Source organism: Entelurus aequoreus, linkage group LG02, assembly GCF_033978785.1.
Source record: "Entelurus aequoreus isolate RoL-2023_Sb linkage group LG02, RoL_Eaeq_v1.1, whole genome shotgun sequence".
Classification (NCBI taxonomy): Eukaryota; Metazoa; Chordata; class Actinopteri; order Syngnathiformes; family Syngnathidae; genus Entelurus; species Entelurus aequoreus.
Genome location: NC_084732.1, coordinates 67,646,427 through 67,671,426, shown reverse-complemented (window position 1 = coordinate 67,671,426; position 25,000 = coordinate 67,646,427). Strand labels below are relative to the sequence as shown.

The 25,000-nt window shown below is 36.8% G+C and overlaps 2 protein-coding genes across 4 annotated transcripts in view; both read left to right on the top strand.

The window, feature by feature from the left end:
• The window catches only part of golm2 (golgi membrane protein 2), a 35,447-nt gene extending 34,772 nt beyond the window's left edge, over positions 1-675 (top strand). The window contains exon 9 of one of the 3 annotated variants that reach the window (XM_062031060.1): positions 25-675. In XM_062031060.1, the coding sequence (XP_061887044.1) occupies positions 25-101 (77 nt within the window). In that variant the 3' untranslated portion in view covers positions 102-675. The remainder of the gene's footprint in view (positions 1-24) is intronic. The other 2 variants (XM_062031052.1, XM_062031069.1) reach the window with 2 other exon arrangements.
• Positions 676-2,314: 1,639 nt separating this feature from the next.
• On the top strand, positions 2,315-24,631 carry ctdspl2b (CTD (carboxy-terminal domain, RNA polymerase II, polypeptide A) small phosphatase like 2b). Its single transcript, XM_062031083.1, has 13 exons — positions 2,315-2,519; positions 9,750-9,937; positions 10,864-10,990; positions 11,068-11,217; positions 15,685-15,933; positions 16,020-16,116; positions 16,490-16,601; positions 16,682-16,768; positions 16,951-17,013; positions 17,101-17,180; positions 18,564-18,690; positions 22,299-22,394; positions 22,486-24,631. The coding sequence occupies exons 2-13, from the start codon at positions 9,773-9,775 to the stop codon at positions 22,549-22,551; spliced, it is 1,419 nt and encodes a 472-aa protein (XP_061887067.1). The 5' UTR covers positions 2,315-2,519; positions 9,750-9,772; the 3' UTR covers positions 22,552-24,631.
• The last annotated feature ends 369 nt before the right edge of the window (positions 24,632-25,000 follow it).

Genomic DNA, 25,000 nt, shown 5'->3' with positions numbered 1-25,000 from the left:
TGTGCCTTTTTTTTCCCATCCCAGATGATGAAGATCGAGACATGCAGGGAGATCGGGCTGTGGATTACGGAAAGCGACATCAAGCCATCGACGTTCTCTAAATGGGAATTTTGTACAGCTCAATCTCATTCAAACGCCTTCCACGGACTTCAGTATGAATCGAAGTTTACTGCTTGCATCCTTAATATCATGGACCATTATGGATGTAATTGAATATTGTTACATAATTATACAAGAAAAGAACTCATAACATACTAGACTGGTGTTTGATTCGGTATTGAAGTTAGGCTTGGACAATATGAATTCTGTGCATTGACTATTCTGCTTTGCAATTGAGTGCCTCTTCATAGCTGAGTAGTCTAAAAGAGTCTACAGTAGTTGACATGTTTTTTTTTTCTCTTCAATTGGAAATGAAACAACTCTTGTTTATTAAGGAGGCATTTTGACTTTTTTTTTTTTACCACATTTTTTTGGGACATAATAGTGTTGTGTTTACAGGGGTTGGAAAAGCATTTGGAATGCCAAGGACTTTGCTTATAGCCAATTAAATGATTTTTTGTGAACACTAGAAGGGTGCCCCTTATGTATTTTCTAAATGATACTGATCATGCACGTGACTCCTGCTAATTAAACAAATCATTACTGATCAATACTTGGGAGTCATGCTGTTTGTTTTTGATCAAAGAGAAAACTTACCAAATACAATGGGCACCTCTCCATTAGTGAGGTATGTCTAGTTGACCTAGCAGTACTGTATTAAACACATGAAATTGTTTCGTTTATATCACGGGTGTCCACACTTTTTTCGCCAAGGGCTGCATAACAAAAAGTCAAAGTATGCGTTGGCCATTTTGATATTTTTTTATTTGGTAAAAAACATGCTGGAAACACGTCTAAAGACAAAACTTAATGATGCAAAATTGTACTCTTATTTCTTATCTCTGGGATGTCTAATAGTGTAGCCTAAGGGCCATTTGCCGCTCAAGTTTTGTTGGCCTGTGACATTGTCCAAAAAAAACAGTAAAAATGTAAGAAAAGCAATGTACCGTATTTTTCGGAGTATAAGTCGCTCCGGAATATAAGTCGCACCGACCGAAAATGCATAATAAAGAAGGAAAAAAACATAAGTCGCACTGGAGTATAAATCGCATTTTTGGGGGAAATTTATTTGATAAAACCCAACACCAAGAATAGACATTTGAAAGGCAATTTAAAATAAATAAAGAAAAGTGAACAACAGGCTGAATAAGTGTACGTTATATGACGCATAAATAACCAACTGAGAACGTGCCTGGTATGTTAACGTAACATATTATGGTAAGAGTCATTCAAATAACTATAACATATAGAACATGCTATACGTTTACCAAACAATCTGTCACTCCTAATCGCTAAATCCGATTAAATCTTATACGTCTAGTCTCTTACGTGAATGAGCTAAATCATATTATTTGATATTTTACGGTAATGTGTTAATAATTTCACACATAAGCCGCTCCTGAGTATAAGTCGCACCCCCGGCCAAACTATGAAAAGAAACTGCGACTTATAGTCCGAAAAATACGGTATACTAATTAAAAATGATACAATCTTTCACTTAAAACACAAAGCTGCACTAACGTTTGATATATGTAGCATTTAAAAATAAATAAAAATATCTGCATACTTAGACTTTTCAAAATGTGTATCAATGTGAATCAAAATGGGTATCACAGGTGCGGCTACCGCTGCTGCCCACTGCTCCCCTCACCTCCCAGGTGGTGGAACAAGGGGATGGGTCAAATGCAGAGGACACATTTCACCACACCTAGTGTGTATGTGACAATCATTGGTACTTTAACTTAAGTTATCAGTTTTTTGTTTTTTTTGTCCTGATATGTGGCCCACAAATGCCACACTTTGGACACCCTGGTTTATAAGAACCTTAGTCATGCCACTTAAAAAAGATCTCTGCATACTAAGACTTTTCAAAAATGTGTATCAAGTTATCAGTTTTTTTCGGATGACATTAGGTTTTTTTTGTGTTTTTTTTTAGCCCTGATATGTGGGCCACAAATGGCCCCCGGACCGCATTTTGGAAACTTGGTTTATAAGAATATTAGCCATGCCACTTTGTAATTTGATTTTATTAAAATACATTGCTTCGTGCTGTCAACTGGTATGATACTTAAAGCCTAAATGTGTAAGGTAACAGTAAAAAAAGATAATTCGTTATTTAACACTCTATAATTTAAAAAATGATCGTGTGCGTTTGTTTAAAAATGTAAAACCGTTCAATTGGATTTGAAGATGCAAGAGCGGTAAGGGGGCGTGTCCGTGCCCATACGGGTATTTACCTTGCAGAGCCCGAGCAGAGGCGGGAAATGGCGCCTGGTAACAACGGTGTGTCATTACGGAGACGGCCATAGAGTAGATAAGGGAAAAAGTAGCCGCAGAAGACGAAAAACAATCACTGCTTCTTCCGTGATGGCGCTCGGGTCTTAAGGCAATATTTCCACCCCACCGAGGACCGCGGTGAAGTAAGTCGCAACGGTCACTCTTGTTTCACGTAATGTTAGCTGACAAGCTACATGTTTCCCTCCCCGCCTGTGCACATCTGTTAGCTCTGAGTAGTTGTTTTCAAGTAAGCTAGCTGGGCTAATTATGCTAAGCTAACTGCGGCCTTCATAGGATACCGCTACTAACAACGGTTTTGGCTCGCAACGGCGCACGTCTTTCTCGAACAATGACAGCGATTTTTTTTAAACATTTATACGCCCAGGTGTTGCCGTTAAAAATGAAAAAAAAAAGCAGTTACATATTTTTTGGTTCCTGTGTGGGGAAGGACTCGATGCATTCCACGACTGAACTTCGCTGATTGACGTTAGCCAGCTAACAGGCATATTTACCATTCATAGTTTCAGTTATGTTGTGTAAGTACACCAATCACCAGCACTGTGTGTGTAAAAAAAATAAAAATCTGTAGATTTATACCGCACATCAGTCAAATTATAAATAATACGAGATGACAGACGAGTAAAAGGAGTCAATAAACGGGCTGTAAGTGAAATATAGGACTGAATGCTCCTAAAGCAACGTTATTTCATCTAACTGCTGATGCCGCATCGGCTTGCTCGCAGCAGTATTGGGAAATGATAGCTTGATTCATATTTTTAAAACATTGCGATTACTGTAATATAATGTTTCTGCACCTTCCGCTAGTTAAACGTGTTGCTCACTGTAGTTTTGTCAGGTAGCCGTGATTCGCTGCTCATTTCCAGACCCTTCAACCTTGGCAAAATTGGGGTTTCGGTGGTTGGTTGTAATCGGGTTAAACGCGAGATATACATCGACTAGTGTTATGTTGGAGGGGCCCCTAAATATCTCTGTTTGTGTTAGCCAGCTCCATTTCAGACCATCGTTTTCTTATTTCCCGCTCGCCGGCAGCAACAGCAATGTTCACGGTCCTTGCTTGGGAGGATATCCGATAACGACGTATGGACGGCAGTTACATGAATATTGATTTTATTATCTGGCTGAAAACAGCAATTACGTTTTTTTTGTTTTTGTTTTTAACAAAGCAGACAGAAAACATCTGCACATTAGGAATCCTCAATAAATAAGGGAACAAAATCTCGGCACTAAAATGCTATAAAATAAAAAATCGTGGTCATTTAGAAAAACAATTTCTTATTGACCACACATTTTATTTTATAGCATGTTAGTGTCCAGATTTTTATTTTTACAAAGCAGACAGGAAACGTTTCTGCACATTAGGGATCCTCAATAAATCGGGGAACAAAATCTCGACACTAACATGCTATAAAATTTTAAAAAATGTGGTCATTTAGAAAAAACATTTCTAATAAAAATGATGGTCATTTAGAAAAAATATTTCTAAATGGCCACAAATTTTATTTTATAGCATGTTAGTGTCGAGATTATTATTATTTTTTTTTACAAAGCAGACAGGAAACTTATCTGCACATTCATAAATCGGGGAACAAAATCTCGAAACTAACATGCTATAAAATAATTTTTTAAAATTTTATAGCATGTAAGTGCATGTTAGTGACCATGATTTTTATTTATATCAGGGAACAAAATCTCTAACATGCTATAAAATAAAACTCGTGGTCATTTAGAAATTGTTTTTCTAAATTACCACAATTTTTTTTATTTTATAGCATGGTAGTGTCGAGATTTTGTTCCCTCATATAAATAAAAATCCTGGTCATTTAGAGAAACAATTTCTAAATGACCACAAATTTTATTTTATAGCATGTTAGTGTTGAGATTTTTAATTTTTTTTACAAAGCAGACAGGAAACGTATCTGCACATTAGGGATCCTCAATAAATCGGGGAACAAAATCTCAACACTAACATGCTATAAAATAAGAAATTGTGGTCATTTAGAAAAACTATTTCTAATAAAAATGGTGGTAATTTAGAAAAACTATTTCTAAATGACCACAAATTTTATTTTATAGCATGTTAGTGTTGATATTGTATTTTATTTTTTTACAAAGCAGACCGGAAACGTATCTGCACATTAGGGATCCTCAATAAATCGGGGAACAAAATCTCGACACTAACATGCTATAAAATAAAAAAATGATTTAATAAACAATTTGTAATAAATAAATATTGTGGTCATTTAGAAAAAACAATTTCTAAATGACCACAAATGTTATTTTATAGCATGTTAGTGTCGAGATTTTGTTCCCAAATGTAATGAGGATCCCTAATGTGCAGATACGTTTCCTGTCTGCTTTGTAAAAAAAACTAATTGCCGTTTTCAGCCAGATAATAAAATATAGAAAAACTATTTCTAAATGACCACGTTGTTTTATTTAATTTCAGGCAAGTGAAATTCACGCAAAAATCTGTGTTTTTAAGCAATCATTTTTTGCCTCAAAACATCACTTCTGTTTTTTTTATGAAATATCAATAAAAATATGATCTAAATAAGCAACACCCTCCTCAGCCGCAGGCACTCGCTGTTCATCTTTCCTAAATGCAGCACTAAGTTGCAGGACCGGGAGACGATCAGAAGCACCTAACAAGCTCGCTTGTTAGTAAACATTAGGGTTGTACGGTATACCGGTATTAGTATAGTACCGCGATACAAATGAATCATATTCGGTACTATACCGCCTCTGAAAATTACCAGTCCACCCCGCCTCCCCCGCGCATATTTAGTCGATGCTATGATTACGTCGATATTTTTTGGCATCACATGTTCTTTCGTTTTTTTAAAATTTATATTATGTTTATAAACTCAGGAAATATGTCCCTGGACACATGAGGACTTTGAATATGACCAATGTACGATCCTGTAACGACTTGGTATCGGATTGATACCCAAATTTGTCGTATCATCCAAAACTAATGTAAAGTATCAAACAACAGGAGAAGACGTGATTATTACATTTTAACAGAAGTGTAGGTAGAACATGTTAAAAGAGAAAGTAAGAAGATATTAACAGTAAATGAACAAGTAGATGAATAATTCATTTTCTACCACTTGTCCTAAATAATTTTGACAAAATAATAGAATGGGAAATGACACAATATGTTACTGCATATGTCAGCAGACTAATAAGGAGGCTCTGTTTGTTTACTTACTACTAAAAGACAAGTTGTCTAATATGTTCACTATTTTATTAAAGGACAAACTTGCAATAAGAGCTATATGTTTACTGTACCCTAGGATTTTTTGTTAAAATAAAGCCAATAATGCAATTTTTTGTGGTCCCCTTTATTTATAAAAGTATCAAAGTACCGAAAAGTATTGGTATCGGACAACACTTTTTAGCCATCAAGCTACCTTAATTGTTGTCCCCTCTGTTCGCTCTCGGAGCTACAACGTTGACGGCTGTCTACTTTGCTGCTAATCGTATTTGGATGATTAAAATCTGAACACTGTTAGTTCTGAACCAGTTGTAGTTCTAGAATATTTATTAATAGCCTAGCCAGCAAGAAGTTATATTTTTTACATGACAGATTGTAAACACAAATCACAACACCGGAAGTATATTACCTAAGGGGGCGGGGCTACAGGATAGAGATGCCAAATGGAAAATGTTTTTCTGAGTTCTGTGAATGCATGGCACAGAATTTTACATTACATTTTCTATGATTATAATGTTACTAAATTATCTACTAAAAAACAAAATTGGTGGTACATTATGAAACATGTAAGTGTCAACGGGACAGCCAAAAGAGGTTGGTAAATGAGAATAAATCTAAAGGTAAAATATAATGTAGAAATTAACCCAATTGCAGTATATGTGATCTTGATTTTCCAAAATGTATTTTCTGGGCTTGCGTGGCAGCACTTGGTGTTGATAAAAAATTGCATGTACGAGCCAGGCTGCCCCACAACACAGGATAGCGAAAAATAAGGAACTTATTGACTGCAACATCAGATGACAATGGCAGACTAGCGCAAAGCTCTTTGGGTAAAACTTAGCCGTATATAGAGACATCCGCTGACGCCACCAATTGGGGAAAAAAAGTCACTAATTGGGCAAATTCCAAACCGCTCATTAAAAGGAAGTATGAAGGAAGGCAAGATTGTTTTATAAATATCTCTGCCATGCCTCCAGGGTTTGATTTCAAATTTTCGGGACTTGCAGATCTCAAATACACACAAACAGGTGCAAATAGGTAAGAAAGGTTGGTATGACATAATAATGTACTACATGCTCAAACGGTAATAATGATAACCGCTGTAAAACTCCCGACGGTTAGTATTGCCTCATTAGATTAAAGTGATCAAAAAACCGGCATTGATAACTGCACTTTGATAAACCTATGGACCCATTAACAACTAGCTTTAGCTTGCTAGCTAGTCTAAATGCAAACATGAAAACAAACATTAATGTCTATTTTTTTTAAGGATAGTCATATCCCAATCTAAACTTAAAGAAGCACATTACTGTCCAAACAACTGAGACACAGTATTCACATTGAACATTAAGGCTGTACTGTATTTGCACAAAGTTATCGATAGAAACTCAACGTTGTCGCGTTGAAACAGACAGACGTCCATTCAACAGGAAGTGAACTTCCGTGATGTCACATAAACCGGAAGTGAAAACAATAGATCATCCAATTTGCATTTATTAATAACATTCCAAATTGTTTACTAATGAAAATAGAAGGCGATTAACATATTTAAACACACAAATACAGATAATATTGCTCTTATAAAGCAAGAACAATATTCAATGTTGCCTCTGCCAAGGAAGTATATTGTCTATTTATTTTAGTTATTTTTTAACACATTCAACGATACATTGACAATAATTGTAAATAATAGTTTTATTTAGCCATATTATTTTTCTGTTATGGTTGTGTATATTTGTGGTCCTCCACCCCTTCAACAGCGACATAACCTATTTTATTGCTGTTGGTTGTCATTTTTATTTAAGTGCAACATTTTGCTGACACAGTATATTTCATTTTTATTTGTTTGTTTTATTTAACATGAATATTTAAAAGTTAACATTCCAATGTTAAAATAGATTAGAAATAAAAGTTTATTGCATTTGAAAGGGTATAATTGAGTTATGTATTATCACTACATCAGTGGTTAATTTGGTCTTAAAATAATGTTTGCAATAATATCTTTTATAATTTGTAGGTCAATATATCGTCCAGCAAAATTTGTTGTTGGCCCAGGCCCACCTCTGCTGCTCATTCAAATGTGGTTATCTTAGGTAAATTAGGTGATCGGTCAAGTTCCCTCATGTTCGTTTCATCACTAAAATGACTTTGTATAAATATATTGCTTGGAATGATGTTCATACAGCATCCAGATAGTATTTGTGAGGATTCAACATCAACTAATATATATCAAGAGTCATAATAATCAGTGTTGGTAGGCCTGGGCGCTATGGCCTAAAAATAAAATGTTGAAATATTTTTTTTAACGAAATATTTGATTTCCATTTTTTTTCCTACATCTAAAAGAAACCAATAAATACATATGACAGATAATGTACAACACATTTTGCTTTCAGTTTCCATTTAAACTAATAATTTGAAAGACAAAGACTGCCACAACTTAAAATGATACATTGCATGAACATACACTGCATCTTTCTTTATAAAGTTATTATTTCTAGAGCAAATATAAATTGCATGTTGTATAGACTCTTTGTTAAAATTTAAATTAAGACCTTACTTACTCTGTGAGACAAAACTTTTGTCTTCAATAAAATACTTCTGTAAACAAAAATTAAACCTTGCACTTTAACGGCAGTATTGAAATCAATAAAGTGCAAACTTAAATCCTTTATTTCAAATTAAGTATGTCTGTAAACAAAAATGTAGCATTGTACATTGTATGCAAATAAATAATAAACTCCAACATTAAGGTGTCTCTATAGTTTTAGTAGATGGATAAACACAGGCTTTCCACTTTTTGGAAACCACATCTTAAGCAAGTGCAGATCGACCGCTTAGTTATTGTTCTTTATTATGCTCCTTTCTTGTCATACTTGGTACCTTGAGTAAACCATTCCATCACAGGAAGTTGCTGTTTAGCGGGAGTTTGTTTGTTGTTACGGTCCTGTTCGTTTTCTTGTTGCATGTCCCCCACTTGGCTGGATGCTATTTTTTTCCCAGATCCTGGAATACTCTTGTTGTGCTACGGCCTTTTGTTTTTAACAAACTTTGCATCGTGCTGTCATTTGTTCCACGCCTGTCCAAATCACTGATGACATTTGACTTTTCTTTCTCGTTCTTGTTCGTGTTAGCAGTAGCCATGTTGTGTAGCTAATTGTGTGAATCTCCTTTAAATAAATGAAAGTGGAACAGAAGCTCCTGGGGGCAATAAGTATTGGAGCAAGAGGAGAAAAACATCAATTTACTTTTTTTTTTTAATTGTCTGCAACAAAAAAACTCGAATTTATCGATACAGTTGATATATAATGTCAGTTAGATATTTGTGTTTTTTTCAAACTCTTTTTATTATTCATTGTTTAAAGTGCAATTAAAGAACATACTGTAAATGTTTCCATCAATATTGTCTTTCAGTGTTCCGCATTTATTTTAACAATCTTAATTCTCTCACTATTTATTAATGTGATGCTGGTTGGTGTTTTACTGCACAACCGTCGTTTATTATTTTGATACTGTACATTAAAATCAGACACAGTGAAGCCCCCATACTCGGTTTAATTGTATTCCGTATGAATGGATGTGTCTACAGCTTGTGGATATGTCCAGACATATTTTCAGTCTGCTGCTGTTACGCAAGCACAAGAGCGAGAGAGGATGTGCTTACAATTGGTGTCCTCTGTGAATAGTTTTTCTCCTTGGCAGTGTGAATACTTTGAACATCTACGTTTGAGAGAGCAAGATGTGTGCTCTTCGCAGATATGGCTAAAATCACAAGTTGAATAAACAAATTTTCCAGTCCAAACTAAATCGCCTTGAATGTGTATAGTGTAAGATCCATTGTTTTGTGTTTTGAAAGCCATCTGGCTGCTGTGAGGTAAGTGAAATGGGATGTTGAATACATCCAGATGGTTGAAGCCAGCAAAACCAATACTACGGAAATATATTTTCACATTCTCACATTTATCTGTATTAAACGTTAAGTGTGTTTTAGATTATTAGGTTAACCTATTACGCTCAATTTATGCATTTCTTTCATTTGTATTCAGTTCTCTTAAGTACCTCAATCATCCTATGTGTCATCTGTACTGTTGATTGTGTATCATTTGACTAAGTAAATCTTTTTTATTTCAAACAGCCTTACATGTGACGGCTAAAACGATGAGGCTGAGAATGCGTAAGGCGTCTCAGCAACCGATCCCTAGTCTGGCACCACGCCCATCTCGGACCAAGAGAAAGCATTCAGAAGTAGAAGAAGATGCTCCTACCAGTGCGAGGGGCTTGTTCTCAACAATCAAAAAGTTCATCAGAGGAACTGCAGTCAAGGTAAATACCCAAGTCATTTCAGTTGTTTTGACAATAAGCCTTGAAGTAGCCTCTGTTGACTTTTTTTCTTTCTTTTTTTCAAATCAGTCAATTTGATTTTGCACAGTTGCCTAAAACTGTATTAGGCATGGTTTTATTGGTGGAGAGTGTCACATTTCCATTGAAAACCTGCTGGATTGCAGTAGCCTATCAGAGAACTTGGTTCTAATTTTAGATGTTTGCTCAAGAGTTGCTGCATAGGAACTGGAAATTTTATAACAAGTAGAAAAGTAAATTGCAAACAAGCGTCTCCCTGTGTTCATTTAATATGGTTTCTAATTTTAATAACTTTAAATTTATATTTTTCTACTATCTAAAGACTGCATCACACTTTGTTTTTCCAGAATGTTTGTCTATATCTATAGTGTTTCTCATTAGGGATGGGCAATATGGCCTAAAATCTATATAACAAAATATATTTTAGCATCCTGCCATAATGATATATCACAAAATAAATATTTGGTATATTAATGATGATAGAATTTCAAAATGAGTTATAAAGGCTCCTAATTTTGCCTGCTGACGTGTGTGCACACTTAACGATACTCTATTTACATTTCGTAACTTGAATATTACCCAAGTGTTTGTGATAATATTATAAGCGTTAACACAGACAAACCATAGCGGCGTCATAATCACTAGCTTGTGTGCCTATTTTGACATGATCGACTGGTGAGCTGCTTCCTTGCTCGTGGAAGTTTATTGTAGATCACATGTTCCCGGATGACATTCCAGCAATAAAATTGCCGTTGTCCAAATATTGAGGTCTGTTGTTTTCGCCATATGATGCTACACTTACAAGCTAGACTCACAAGCTCCACTATCACGAAATGCAAATACTTTTAAGCTTTTGTATAGAATTGTGCATACATTGTTGTCTTTTTAAGGTGCAGCAGGACAACCCAGCCAAGAAGGCACGTCTCCACTGCGACGTTGACAACCTAATCACTTCAGCACCAGACACCCCTCGCAGGACTGTCGGCAGGGTTGGTAGGAAAGGCGGCGTCAATGGATGTGAGTAGCACAAAGAAAAGTGATATTTTTTCCTATACTTTGTTATTGTGGTCTAAATTATATTGATTCTTCTTCAGTGGCAACCAATCATGACAGGAGCAAGGAGAAGCCCAATGGAAGTCTGGAGGAGACAACAGCTGCTGAGGTGCCCACCAGCCCTCCTAGGACAACTCTTCTTGGGACAATTTTCTCCCCTGTTTTCAACTTCTTCTCACCGGCTAAGAATGGTAGGCTTTCACAGTAGATGTTGGTTGAACTGCATTTTAATTTAATTCCTACATTAACCTAATCTGTGGCTCGATGGAGATTTTAACTAAATGATAAATAAATGATAAATGGGTTATACTTGTATAGCGCTTTTCTACCTTCAAGGTACTGAAAGCGCTTTGACAGCATTTCCACATTTACCCATTCACACACACATTCACACACTGATGGCGGGAGCTGCCATGCAAGGCGCTAACCAGCAGCCATCAGAGGCAAAGGGTGAAGTGTCTTGCCCAAGGACACAACGGACGTGACTAGGAAGGTAGAAGGTGGGAATTGAACCCCAGTAACCAGCAACACTCCGATTGCTGGCACAGCCACTCTATCAACTTCGCCACGCCGTCCCTAATAATAAACCTATAATATTTATTTAATGTGATGCAGCAAAGGCCGATTTAAAAAGTAAGGTTTTACAAAATAAAACTGCTCAGAATCGGTGACCATTTGAGCGTTCATGAAAATGAATACTCTTCATCTTTAAAAGGGGCCTGCACTTCTTCTTTTTTAAATTTTGCTTATAGTTCACAATCATTATGAAAGACGTGACAACAGATGTATTTTTTTAATGCATTCTAACTCGTAAATTAAAGTCTGCTTACAGCATAGCCAATGGGATGTCTTCTATTCCGCCCATAAAACCCAATTAAGAAATCGCCAACAATACTCCATTTACATTTTGTGACTTGAATAATAACTAAGTATTAGTGATATTGTTATTATAAGCGCTAACGCAAACAAACTATAGTGGTGTCATGATCCCAAGCTTGTGTGCTTATATTTACATTAGAAATGTCCGATAATGGCTTTTTTGCCGATATCCGATATTCCGATATTGTCCAACTCTTAATTACCGATTCCGATATCAACCGATACCGATATATACGGTCGTGGAATTAACACATTATTATGCCTCATTTTGTTGTGATGCCCCGCTGGATGCATTAAACAATGTAACAAGGTTTTCCAAAATAAGAGCACAACTTCAACTCAAGTTATGGAAAAAAGTGCCAATTTGGCACTGCCATATTTATTATTGAAGTCACAAAGTGCATTATTTTTTTTAACATGCATCAAAACAGCAGCTTGGAATTTGGGACATGCTCTCCCTGAGATAATTCTGATACCCAGTACAACTATGGGAAATACTATACTGTGACGTTCACAAAGTGCATTATTTAAAAAAATTTTTTAAACGTGCCTCAAAATAACAGCCACAAAAACAATGAAGGCACACAGCTTCAGTCCAGAGTATACTAGAGTAATAAAGTAAACAATAACATAGTCCTCCTTTAGTGCAAGACTGCCTGGTATACTGTATAACAGGGAATTAGAGCAGGGCAGATTGAGCCCAGTTTATAAAGTATTTGTATGAGTAACAAAAATGTGCTGCAAGCTATTGGTGAGTGCTTGAAGTGGCCGAGCAGTCAGCCAGAGCTTCTGAAATGCTGCGTTGAGACAGGGCAGCTCTGTTCACTGCAAGCTGCAAAGTGTGCGCCATGCAGGGCAGACTAGCCACACCAAACTCCACCGTAGTTTTTGCCATACTGCGTGCGTTGACCCTGACCACAATGTGGGTTTTTGCCCTGGGGTGGTTTTTGTTGTATTTTTGTTTTTTCTCGGCGGAGTCTTTAAGCGACAACTGTGTGGTACTACTTTTTTTCGGTGTTTGCGTTTCATCCATCTTCCGCTTGTATTCATCGTGTATCTCCTTATGATTCTTGAAGAGGTGGGAGATCAAATTGCTCGTATTAATGGAAGACGTCTTGGTTCCTCCTTGCATAACCAACTTTTTGCAGTCATTGCAATTTGCCTGTTTTTTATCCGTCAGACACACTTTAAAATAATCCCAAACCATAGACATGGTGTCGTTAGTCAGTCACCGAGCGAGCTGGCTTGTTAGCCACGGCTACAGCACCGGCAACAACACACTCTTGTTGTTATGCTCCGTTGGCGGAGGTTTGATGAGGTCATCAAGCGTCGCCAGTAAACCTCTCATGCTGCAGTCGTCAACTCCTGTGTTGTGTGTGGGAGAGGGAAGGGGGGAGGGCCTACTGACTGGGAGACGCAACTGCTCTGTACTTCTTCCTACGTCCGTGTTTTACCGGATATGTACCGCTCCGTACAGCAGCGTTTTAAAAAGTCATTCATTTTACTTTTTGAAACCGATACCGATAATTTCCGATATTAAATTTTAAAGCATTTATCGGCCGATAATATCGGCAGTCCGATATTATCAGACATCTCTAATTTACATAATTGAGTGGTAAGCTGCTTCCCTGCTCGTGAACGTTTATTCTAAATCCTGCCTCACCTGGATAGTAGAAAGACGAGGATGTAATCAGACTTGTTGGTACAATTTGATAGCCATTTTAGACCCGGAAACGACACAAAAAGATGCTTGCTTCCACCCCCCTTTTCTTCGCGAGGGTTAAAAGTAATTTTTTATCTAAACAGGAATATAACAAGATTTTATCAGTTGGCATCCTCATTACAGCAGACATTGTACAGTAATTAATGTTTCATTATGTTTGTTGGCTCTCATGAAGTCTACAGTGAGTACTAATCAGTGATGTAGTGGGAGAGGAAGCAACCAATGTTTTTTAAATGAATGTGCCGCGTACGTTTAAAATTGTAAAATACATTAAAAAAAGGAAAACATTCGTTCTTGTCTTACATTAGGATTAGAGGTGGGGGGAATAATCGATTTTTAGATGCATCGCAATTCGTACATGGACAATTATAAAATCAATTAGTAAATGTCAATCGATAATTGATTTACTTATTTTAAATAGTCATGCAGAACGTTCTAAAATTTGGCTGACTGCAGCGAGCCACTTCCCAGAGAGACCTGACCAGCTCTTTTATTATAGGGCACTTATGATCCAGTTTTGCACACATTTCCATTAATTTAATACATGTGATGGGAATTTATTATGCACTGTTTTTAAAAGTTGCAAGTGATAAATGTTTATTTAGTGACACGAATATTCAATAAATTGAAGATGCATCGATAATTGTTTATCTAATTGTAGCTCCTGAATCGTAATCGAATCGTGAGGTGGCAAAAGATTTCCACCTCCTAATAAGGATTGTGAATGATGGGCAACATGTCAAAAAAAGTGCAGTTCCCCTTTAATGATGGTCGATCGTGATAGTCAAGAAATAGGAAACAAATTCAAGACTAATACCGTTGGCGGTTTTATCCCCCTAGCTTTTTATTGTGTTCATTTTCATGTCCTTGTCACACTGCTGCATGAACTCTGTAAAGTTAACTAAAAAGTGCCTTTACTGTAATCTCTTCAGGGTAGTTGTAAAACTGTGTGAGCTATCTGATTCAAAGCACTGAGTACACAAATTTCACGACTCCTTGCACTACCTCCAATGACCCCCCCTACTACCTCTTTTGAAGACCTTCAATGAACTGGCTCTTTCCTCCAAACCTTCCTGCAATACACCTTAATGTACACCTCTCATAAAAAATAACATTGCCGCTAGGGCTGTAATGATAGGAAAATTAAAATGATCACGGTTATAATTTATTACTGTATTGTTGAATGCACACAGACACACTGAAATCTTTTGACAAAGTTTTTTTTGTTTTAAATCTCTAAAGTAGACACACTGTTGGTCAACCCACTATTTTGTATGTTTTGTGTTTATCCTACACTGTTTTTGTTTTAGTCTTAGTATTTTATCTGTTTTAATGGCGAAGCTTTTATTGTTGAAAATATTGGTTTTTTTAACTGAAGTGCTTAAAGATGTATTTAAATTAAAAGCGAAACAAAATCTATTACTTCTAGTGAGTATTGTGAGGTCCTACTCTGTTCGGCGAATTTTGAACGCACCGTAAAACACACCTATTTTCTATAACTTAGAACTATGACTGTGTTTTAAGAGAGCATAACTTAAGTTCCATGTGCACCAGTTAATATCTTAGTTGCTCACACAGCAATGTTTATATATGCTTAGATTGGGGTATGTTGTTTCTTAATGGAGAAAGACGTTAATGTTCCTTGTTTGCATTTAAGTTAGCGAGTTGGTACCAGTAAGTCTGTGAGTTTATTAAAATTGCAGTGGAGAATTGGACGTCGCACACTTAAACTAGCCGAAGAGCTATACAGGGATCGGGATGACATGGTATACTACACAAAAGCAAAGTTCAGGCTTAAATTGTCTTTAAAAAAATCATAATCCCTCCAAATATACGGTTTAATATTCTAATAGAAATAATCAAATGTCTCTTTAATTATTTTGGCTATGTCCTTAGCTGTACCGTTAGACTCGGTTTTACCATATTACATTTTATCATTATTTATATGTTATATAAACTCCTTGTATATCACCAAACTGTGCCTATACCATATAAAAAGATACTCTCCAATCACCAGCGACAGGCTTTATGCATACTTTTCTCCACTTTGACACAGCCTCATCCGGCTCAGACTCCCCAGACCAAGCTTTGGAAGCAGAAGAAATAGTGAAACAGCTGGAAATGGAGCAATCTGTAGAAACAGCCACCAGCACCATCACTTCTACACAGGAATTATGTACCACCACAAGCTTCTACTCGAGTGTATCCCAGCTGCCCCCTTTACGACTTCCTCACATCCCTGATGCATGCCCCACTGTAGAGGAGGATGAAATTGATGCTAATGCTGACCTTCCACCTCTCACTGGTCAGTCGTACATTTTTATTGATTTGATCAGAGCTATGCTTATACAGTATTTTGAAATTATTCAATATATGATTTTATTTTCCTAGCTCCAGGCTCAAGTCCAGATATGGCATACATGAACTCTCCTCCCACTGCAGTTCCACCAGAAGCATCTTATGAAGAAGAATGGGAAGTCTTTGACCCGTAAGTAAAAACCCAAGTCATAAAATGTTGGTAATAGATTGCCATCTGTCTCAGAATAGACAGTGATTTCAACACTTTCGCTTTAACTGGATTGATGCCTGCAAGATGAAATCTTTTGACATAAAGCTAGTATAAAACCAGACATTTCTCAAATGTTATTGCTAATGTAAAGAAACTTTCCAGTAAAGGTTATAAAAAAGAACTATACATACTAACATATAAATGTAACTTAAATTTAAATATCTTTTAATTGTTCTTGCCATTAGAGACTTATGTTAGACCACTACATAGATATGTCAACCCTACTGCCCTTACTTATACTGTGGTTGAAATGGTTGGATCAATTAAACATGTTTAATGTCTTACTTTCCAGGTATTTCTTCATCAAACACGTCCCACCATTAACTGAAGAGCAGCTAACTCGGAAACCAGCCTTACCATTAAAGACTCGTAGCACACCTGAGTTTTCTTTGGTCCTTGATCTGGTCAGTTTCCGAAAGCAAGAAATGTTCTATTTTTGCAGTTTATATACTTATGAAAAACATGTTTCACTTATATTTTCAAGGATGAAACGTTGGTCCACTGCAGTTTAAACGAGCTAGACGATGCAGCACTTACCTTCCCTGTACTCTTTCAGGATGTGATATACCAGGTAACTGATACATGTTCTGACCACTAGAGGGGGTTATAACACTTGGAATCAGTTCTGCAATTTTTTGTCAAATACACAGACAAAAAAAAATCAAGGATAAATTGCCTTTGTCGCTCTAAACAAATGTATGCAGTGAACTGTGACGTGCTTCTGTATTTCTCATGCTCTTTTGCCATTTATAGGTATATGTGCGCTTGAGACCGTTTTTTAGAGAGTTTTTGGAACGCATGTCTCAAATTTATGAGGTAAATATATCTTGGGTATTACATGTATTTGATCTTATTTCTAACAATGTAGGATTTGATACAGTGGTCTTTCTGTCTCTTTTCCAGATCATCCTTTTCACAGCTTCTAAAAAGGTGTATGCAGACAAACTGCTCAATATCTTGGACCCTAAGAAGCAGTTAGTAAGGTGAGGTGTTTCTGTATGTTAGCAACAATTTTACAGCTCTAAATACAATGTACAGTAGGGCTGGATGATTATGGCAAAAATAATAATCATGGTTTTGATTGATATTGTAATCACAATTAGACAATTCATTCATCTGAAAACATGAGTATTTATTTTACTAGCAAAACTCATCTTTAAATATAAAGTTATTCATTAGTAATGGATATTAATTAGTAACAAATTAACCACAGCAAGTAAAATAATAATGGCAAAACAATTACATTAAATAGCAATACAAAAAAACAATAAAATTCAGTTTTCCGTTTTGTTCTTAATGTAGTTTTAGTTTTTTTAGTAGTTTTTTCCATAGTGTGCTTTTTGTGTAAAATATAGTTAAATGTTTAATTAAATGCAACAATCATCACGTTTAGTAGTGCAATATATCTTTGGACAATTTTGACCAATATTTTATGTCAAAGCTTAATCATTTTTGTAAATTTATCATTAAGTGGTTTAAGTACATTAAGCTTGCGCAAGATCATTTTTTGAAACCTTTATTTTGTTAGCGCAGTCAGACCAGATTGTGAAGGGGGGAAGTGTGCTTTGCTGTGCTGTTCTCAGCTTGACGAGTAAAGAGGCGACTCGCTTGAGGTTGTTAAAAAAAGAAAAAAGAGAGAGCGAGAGCGCCTCTCAAAAGAGTTGCGACCACTGTTTGTACATTGATCTTACGTGGATGATGTCGTTCACAACAACACAAGTAGATTAGATGTGTTGTGGGTGTATAGATTGTTCTTATTAGCTTCAGCTTCGTAGTTTAGTCGCTGTTTCAAGCAACCGTCTTGACATTTAGTTCAGAACGGGGTGGCTGAGTGTTTCGGGAGGATATGAGTGCTGCCGGACACATTATTTTTGCCAAACAAATGTTTCTTCTCCTCACAATGACATTTCACTTACATTTATGTCAATTTCCATGGTATTATTTTGCGTTTATCAGCAGATTTTGTTTTATTGGCCAGTTATGTGACTCCGTCCGCGGTTATGTGAAGGCAGAAATCATATGCCTTACTTTTTTGTTGAGTGATTATTGATTAGGCATACTAGCGCTGTGTCAAATAAAAAGTAGCAACCATGGTGACATCCCAAATTTCTCGTAGACATGCATTTTCCCCCACTCATTCGTTCCTCATCTGTTTCACAGTCACAAGCTCCGGAATTTGCATACACGTTGTGTGGCCGATTATTATATTTTCATAATCGTGAGAAGCCATAATGTACAGCACCAGTGTTGGAATGATGAGCTGTTAGTTTGGTGGTGTTCTCTGAATTATTTATCGTCCTGACCCTTGTCAATGTGTCCTCAATCTCCCGACCCCCTTCTTTTCTGTCATTCTTCACTCACTGTAGACACAGGTTGTTCCGAGAGCATTGTGTCTGTGTCCAAGGGAACTACATCAAGGATCTTAACATTCTTGGCAGAGACCTGTCAAAGACCATCATCATTGACAATTCACCACAAGCCTTTGCATACCAGGTACCTACAGAAATAGAACTGTACGTGTAATAGTTTTCAAAACAAATACATTCCAGAACCGCCTGTGGCTCAAATAGCCTTTGTTTAGTACAGATATAAAATTGCCATGAACAGCAGAATTATAACATAATGCTATGTTCTGAAGGGCTGCTGCTATCGATTTATTGTAGTAATCAAGTAATTAGTGGAGTAATCGGATAAAGACACTTTATAGATTCAATGCATATTTAAGGGAAAATACCGGTAGTTTAAACAATTGTTTTTATGCTTGGCATAATCTTTTTTTTTCTCCAGAAAACGGCCATAATCAACATTGAAATTGCACTTTTGACATGTGTGGTAATAACAATTTAAAAAAATAAATGTTCCGCTGTTCGCAGCCACATAGGTCACGACACTCGCATACCACTTCTCTCATATGAGCTCTATTGCAGCAGATGCGCGTAAACTATGTCCACGTCTTTAACGTTCCGGCCACTTTATGCGGTCTGAATTTTATCAATTTTTATTAGTTAAGCTTGAAACAACCCAATATGAATCAAAGGGCTTAGTATTTTTGGTTAAAGCATCCCACAAAGCATTGCCAGCAACTATATTAAAAGACTACCGTCATTGTTCAGGATAAAGCTACATGTAATATTTTCTATTCAGTCGAAAATATCATTGCCCCAGCTGTGATACGATGGAGAAATACTGTGAGTCATTGGATAAGAAGTCCCTTCGTCGTTTTTAAGTTGAAAACAGCCACAATTTAATGCAATGATCCGTACAAAATCAAGAAGTCTCTAGTGGAGCAGAAACCAAGACATATTCCCCGATGTCTCATACTCAGACTTTGTGAACTACTTAATTTTTCAACACAGCCCATTATAGACCTTGAAATACTTTTCAAAATTAGAAAAGTCTAGAAAACTATGTCTATGTACCAAACACGTCGATACAAAGTATACAAGTAGCATTTATTTTAGATTTGTCTTTGCTTACATGTTCTGATTGACCTGAAATTAAATGATTCAAACAAACACAAAGTCATCATAGCACGCCACATCTCTGTTGATTGCAGCAATCCATGCTCGCCTTTGCCAGTCACTCTTTTTCTGCCGCTTCCGTTTTGTCCAGAAATATGCTTAGGAATGCGATAAAAGCTAGTAATACCTCTCCCACCTCGATTGTGGCAGTTGACAATCGCACGTCGTCGACATTATCGGTATCACTAGCTGAATGATCAGCAACAATGAGCATGTTTACAAATTAAGCCTTCTAATATTGCCAACAGCAATGCATTGTGAGAAATGTAGAAAAATCCGGAGCCCTCTATAAAACACAGTACAATAAGATGCAATCTGGCACAGATTTCTTAAAACGACAAATGTTTCACGGTTATTTAACCCCCTTGTCGTGCCTGAATGTAGGCATTTTTCATATTGTAAGCATTTTGTTGCATTTCACTGGTTTCAGTTTGGAGTTCAGTCTCTGAAAACTGGATTATGCTCCTGTGTCGAGGCTAGGGCTGCAGCTATAGATTCATTTAGTAATCGAGTAATCTATTGATTTAATTTGTTCTATTAACTGAATAAAACACGATTTGCAGCCTTGATGCGTTGTTTGGGAAAAGTAGTTGAAATAAATAAGCATTTTTCTAATGACCTTTCATTCTTATTTCTTATAAATGCACATACAATTGAAATTGCACTTTTAAGATTTGGGAGCACCACTATATTACCGGTACTTATATTTTAAAAAGAAAATGGTTTGAAAGATAAACAAGCCTAAAACCAGATAATAAATAATAAAGAACCAAACTAAACAAATGGGCTCTCTGATAAACTATGATGAATTGAGTGACAATGTATTTAACATTTGAAAAAGTTTTAATTGGGGAATGGTGTTGAATTTTGGACAAACAACTCATTTGCATTAACATACAAACTGTAGACGCTAACATGTCCTCACATGCCCCCATGTGTTTGAATATAAACTTTGTTATACTATTCAAACAGATAAGATGACATTAGCTACCAAAATAGACTTTTACCTTGTTTCTGCTTGTTTGCATCTTTATGTAGGATACTTTCTGGTAATTCTGCATCATTTGTGCAGTCTTATTGTGAAATTCCAGCTCCGTTTGACATTATGAACATTTCAAATCAACTTTATTTATATAAAGCACAATTAAAATTTACCACAGGGGTAGCCAAAGTGCTGTACAATGGGCAGGTTAAAAGATAATACGAGTACCGAGCAAACCCAACACAAGACAAACAGAACACGATAAAAAATAAATAAATAAAACATAAAAACAGGTTCACAGCAGGTGTATTATGGGGCGCCATTGCAGATGGATATCACTGTGTTAAAAGCCATGGAATAAAAGTATGTTTTTAAGAGAGATTTAAAAACAGGAAGAAAGGAGGCTAGTCTAACACTCAGAGGTAGGTTGTTCCAGAGCTTGGGAGCAGCAGTGGTGAAAGCTCTGTCACCTCTAACCTTCAGCCTTGTGTCAGGGACCGTCAGTAGCAGCTGATCTTAGGGATCGGGCGGGGCAGTAAGGGTGAAGGAGGTCAGAGAGATATGTTGGCGTGAGGTTGTTTAGACATTTAAAAACAAACAAAAGGAGTTTAAAGTTGATTCTGTAACGCACAGGGAGCCAGGGAAGGGACGCTAATATAGGGGTGATGTGCTCACGTCTTTTACGATCATTTCACTTAGAAATGATCGTAAAACCTCTCCAACTGGGCCCTTTGCTCTTCACCCCCCCCCCCCCCCCACACCCCCCCCCCCCCCCCCCCCACACACACACACACACACACACACACACACCTGCTACATCACCAATAGGTGCACCTCTCTCTTGCATTCTCTTGGAGCAGTCTAGTGGGAATGATGTCCATGTATTCTACTTATTAGACTAATTATCCAAGCAACAAATTGATGCTTTTTTTTGTATAGATTTAATCAATCAATCTTTTCAGCCCTGGTTAAGGTACCAGCATAAACGAAACCGGCTCGCTCCTCTCCCTGCAAAACCTTCCTGTGTAGCTTCAAATGACAAGTAGCTTCAATAAGATACCGTATACGTCCCTGACCGTAAAGGCTGTGATTGGTCGGCTTGCGGAAAATTATTTCACTGCGTAGACAACTTGTTGCCTACAGACCACATCCAAGAATACCTTCTTTGCCAAATTCGGATCAACTTTTACAAAATAAATTACTTGTTAGGCATCAAATAGTTCCAGCTGCAGTAACCATCTCCTCTCCCTTTTTAATTACCATCCTTTGCTAACAACAAAATCAGTTAACAAGCTCACTAGTTGTCAGGACTTGTGGTTGATCAGAGTTGATCTTATGCCACGTGCTGAACCCTGACAAATGACTATGAAAGTGCGGCCCAGGGACCATTTGTAGCCCTTAATAATTTTTTTTTTTACTGGCCCCAGGCCCAGTGTATAAATAAAATTTAACCAAAACATTTATAATATACAGGTATATGATGCTTTTTTTAGCCTTTGTACAAAATGCAAATCTCAATTAGCAAGTATTATTTTAAAATGCTTTTTTGTTTTGTATCTTTTCTAGCCACTTTTAATATTTTATTTTAACCCTCACAGTTGTCCAACGGAATTCCCATTGAGAGCTGGTTTATGGACAGGAATGACAGTGAGCTGCTGAAGTTGGTGCCCTTCCTTGAGAAGCTGGTTGAGATGGTACGATGTCCTACTTGTTCTGTGTTTTATCATGCATTATCTGTTTTGTTGGTCTATTCTATCATGACTCAAGCAGCTACTTACTCAACAGGATGAAGATGTGCGGCCACATGTTCGGGAGAGGTTCCGTCTTCACGACCTGTTGCCTCCGGATTGAACTCCAGTTTCTTAGACAGGGACAGCTAGGAAGGACTGAAAACCAAGTGTGTAAAAAGCCCCTCATAAAAAAAATGCTTCATTTTGTTTTTTGTTATTTTTTACTCACCGTTGCTATGGAAAAAAACATTATCCATTCAAAAGAAGAACATTTCCTGTATGAATTTTTCTAAAAAAAAAAAAAAGAAAGAAAAAAAGGTTTTTTTTTACTTCAGTTTTGGAGTGGGCTATCGTCTCTACACTAAATCCAGGTTTTGGTGCTTGCTTAGTGGATATAGGCGCTAAAACCCAACTCAACCTCTGGTGCTGAAGCTGTTGACACTAGTCTCCACAGGAAAGACTGGCTTGTATATCAATACGTGCGTCTCTGTTCACTCCGTTTGTCTTTTGCAAACTGTAGCTTTTAAAATCATATGCATTCCACCTTAGCCGAGTCAAGTTTGCTGTCTTGTTTTGGTCAATCCAATTTTTTTTTTATTATTCTAATTTGCATTTCCATATGTTTTTATCTTTGTGAGGTGTTTTGGAAGAGGGGTCTAACAGTAAGCTGGTCAAATCCATCTGAGTATAGTATGTTCTCATTCTGAAGGCTTAAAAATGCAAGGCGGACACAGCATGGCACATTCATTAAATGTTAGTTTTAAGAATCCTCATATGTAAATCTGACATAGTGTACGGTTTGAGGGCATTCATGTTTGAAGTGCTATGTGTCGACGTTACAGTATTCGATTTGTCTAGAATCAGTATTTTTTTTAAATTCTAAGTATTGTGGCTTATTCAGAGCCGTTACTTTTGATGGCTAGGATAGCGTTATGGTAATGTAGCATAGCCAGTGTCCCCGGACATCTGGTTTAGAACCTCAACCAGCCACATGTGGCACCAGCGTCATCGCCCGCACCTCTGCCTGTGTTTCCTACTGTTTAAAAGGTTGTTATTCAGAACTCTTATTTTATAACGATTTCTGTGCTTTCGGTCTGAGGCACTATTGTTTCTGCTGATTTTTTTTTTTATCCACAGATTTAATTTGTATCAAAGTGCATTCTTTCTTCTTCTTCCCCCCCACATTGACACCCCTTATGTTTTTTTAGGATGGAAAGAGACAATCAGACCCCAGCGTTGTTAAGCACCACTTATTCCTGCACGTATTAGTATTCGTTTGTGTCCAGTGAATTGGATTTTACCAGATTTCTAGTTTAGTCTGTTCTGGCCAAAAATCCCAAGCAATTGTCAAAAGTGGTTGCTATCTGTTCTGCACCTGCTCGTCACGTTAGTATCACTCCAGGAATTCAGCTTGTACAACCATAACAGGGCACAATGGAAATTCTGCATAATGTTGCGTGCACGTCCAGACAATGAATGTAAATTGTGCATAAGGGGAAGTCTTAGGTGTTTTTCCAAATTTTTTACAGTGTTTGTATCCTCATTGACATGAACAAATACGTTAGGCAATGAGCCAAAAGAGATTTTAAAGTGGGGGTTTAAACATTGTGGAGAAAAAGGAGATGCACCTAGAAATCCCACAAGGGTGCCTCTAGCAGCCAGAGTGTGATGTCAGTTTGTATCTGAAGAAGGCATTTGATGCGATTTATTCAGCTCCTTTTTATCTGCATTATTATTATTGTACACTCCGTGTGGAACAATACTAGCAGCCTCATGTTTTAAAAAGAAAAATCCTTTCAGGAAAAACCTATTTTGTATCTTTTGGTTTTAAAAAGGCATGTTATATCTGCTTTTAAATGTATTAATAAGATTAACTCTTCATTACATGTTCTCCCCACTCTTCAAAATAATTTAGATTAGTCCAATGCCACCAAACAGTTTAATAGCATGTAGACAGTACAGTTTGGTTTGTGGGGGAAAAGTCCTGAATTGAATTTGAATCTGGGAACTTTTTCTACAGAAAAAAGTGTTGATTCTTTTTTTTCACTGTATCTGTCAAGCCATTTTACTTGCAAGAAATGTTTCTGCTAAAGATGTTTTGAAAATGTTTTGAGACATCTTTGTAAGCCGCCAAGCTATATACTATTGTAAAGTGTATATAAAGTTACATTGAATTTCTGAAACAAAGTTTTAAAGTGAAAAGTCTCTTCAGTGCTCTTGTTTTTATTTCACTTGATTGTGAGAGGATGCTGCACGTGTGCAACTTGTCAATTCTGTTTGGGGCTGCCTAGAAGGCGCTAACATTTAAATGAGGTACCACAATTTTAACCTGCCCTCTTGCTGCTCCGACCTTGGCTACGCACAAACTAAAAGGATAATATGTTACTACAGAAAGATGTAGGAGTGTCGTGCACTGAGCGGCAGAGATGTGGGTGCGGCTTTCCGGCTGACAGGCCTCGGATTGGTGGAATATTGACATTCTATAAATATTCATCTTTACACTCTGCAAGAGATTTAGCGCTCACATTTAGATTTAGATTTCACATAATTAGATTTAAAACTTAGTTTTA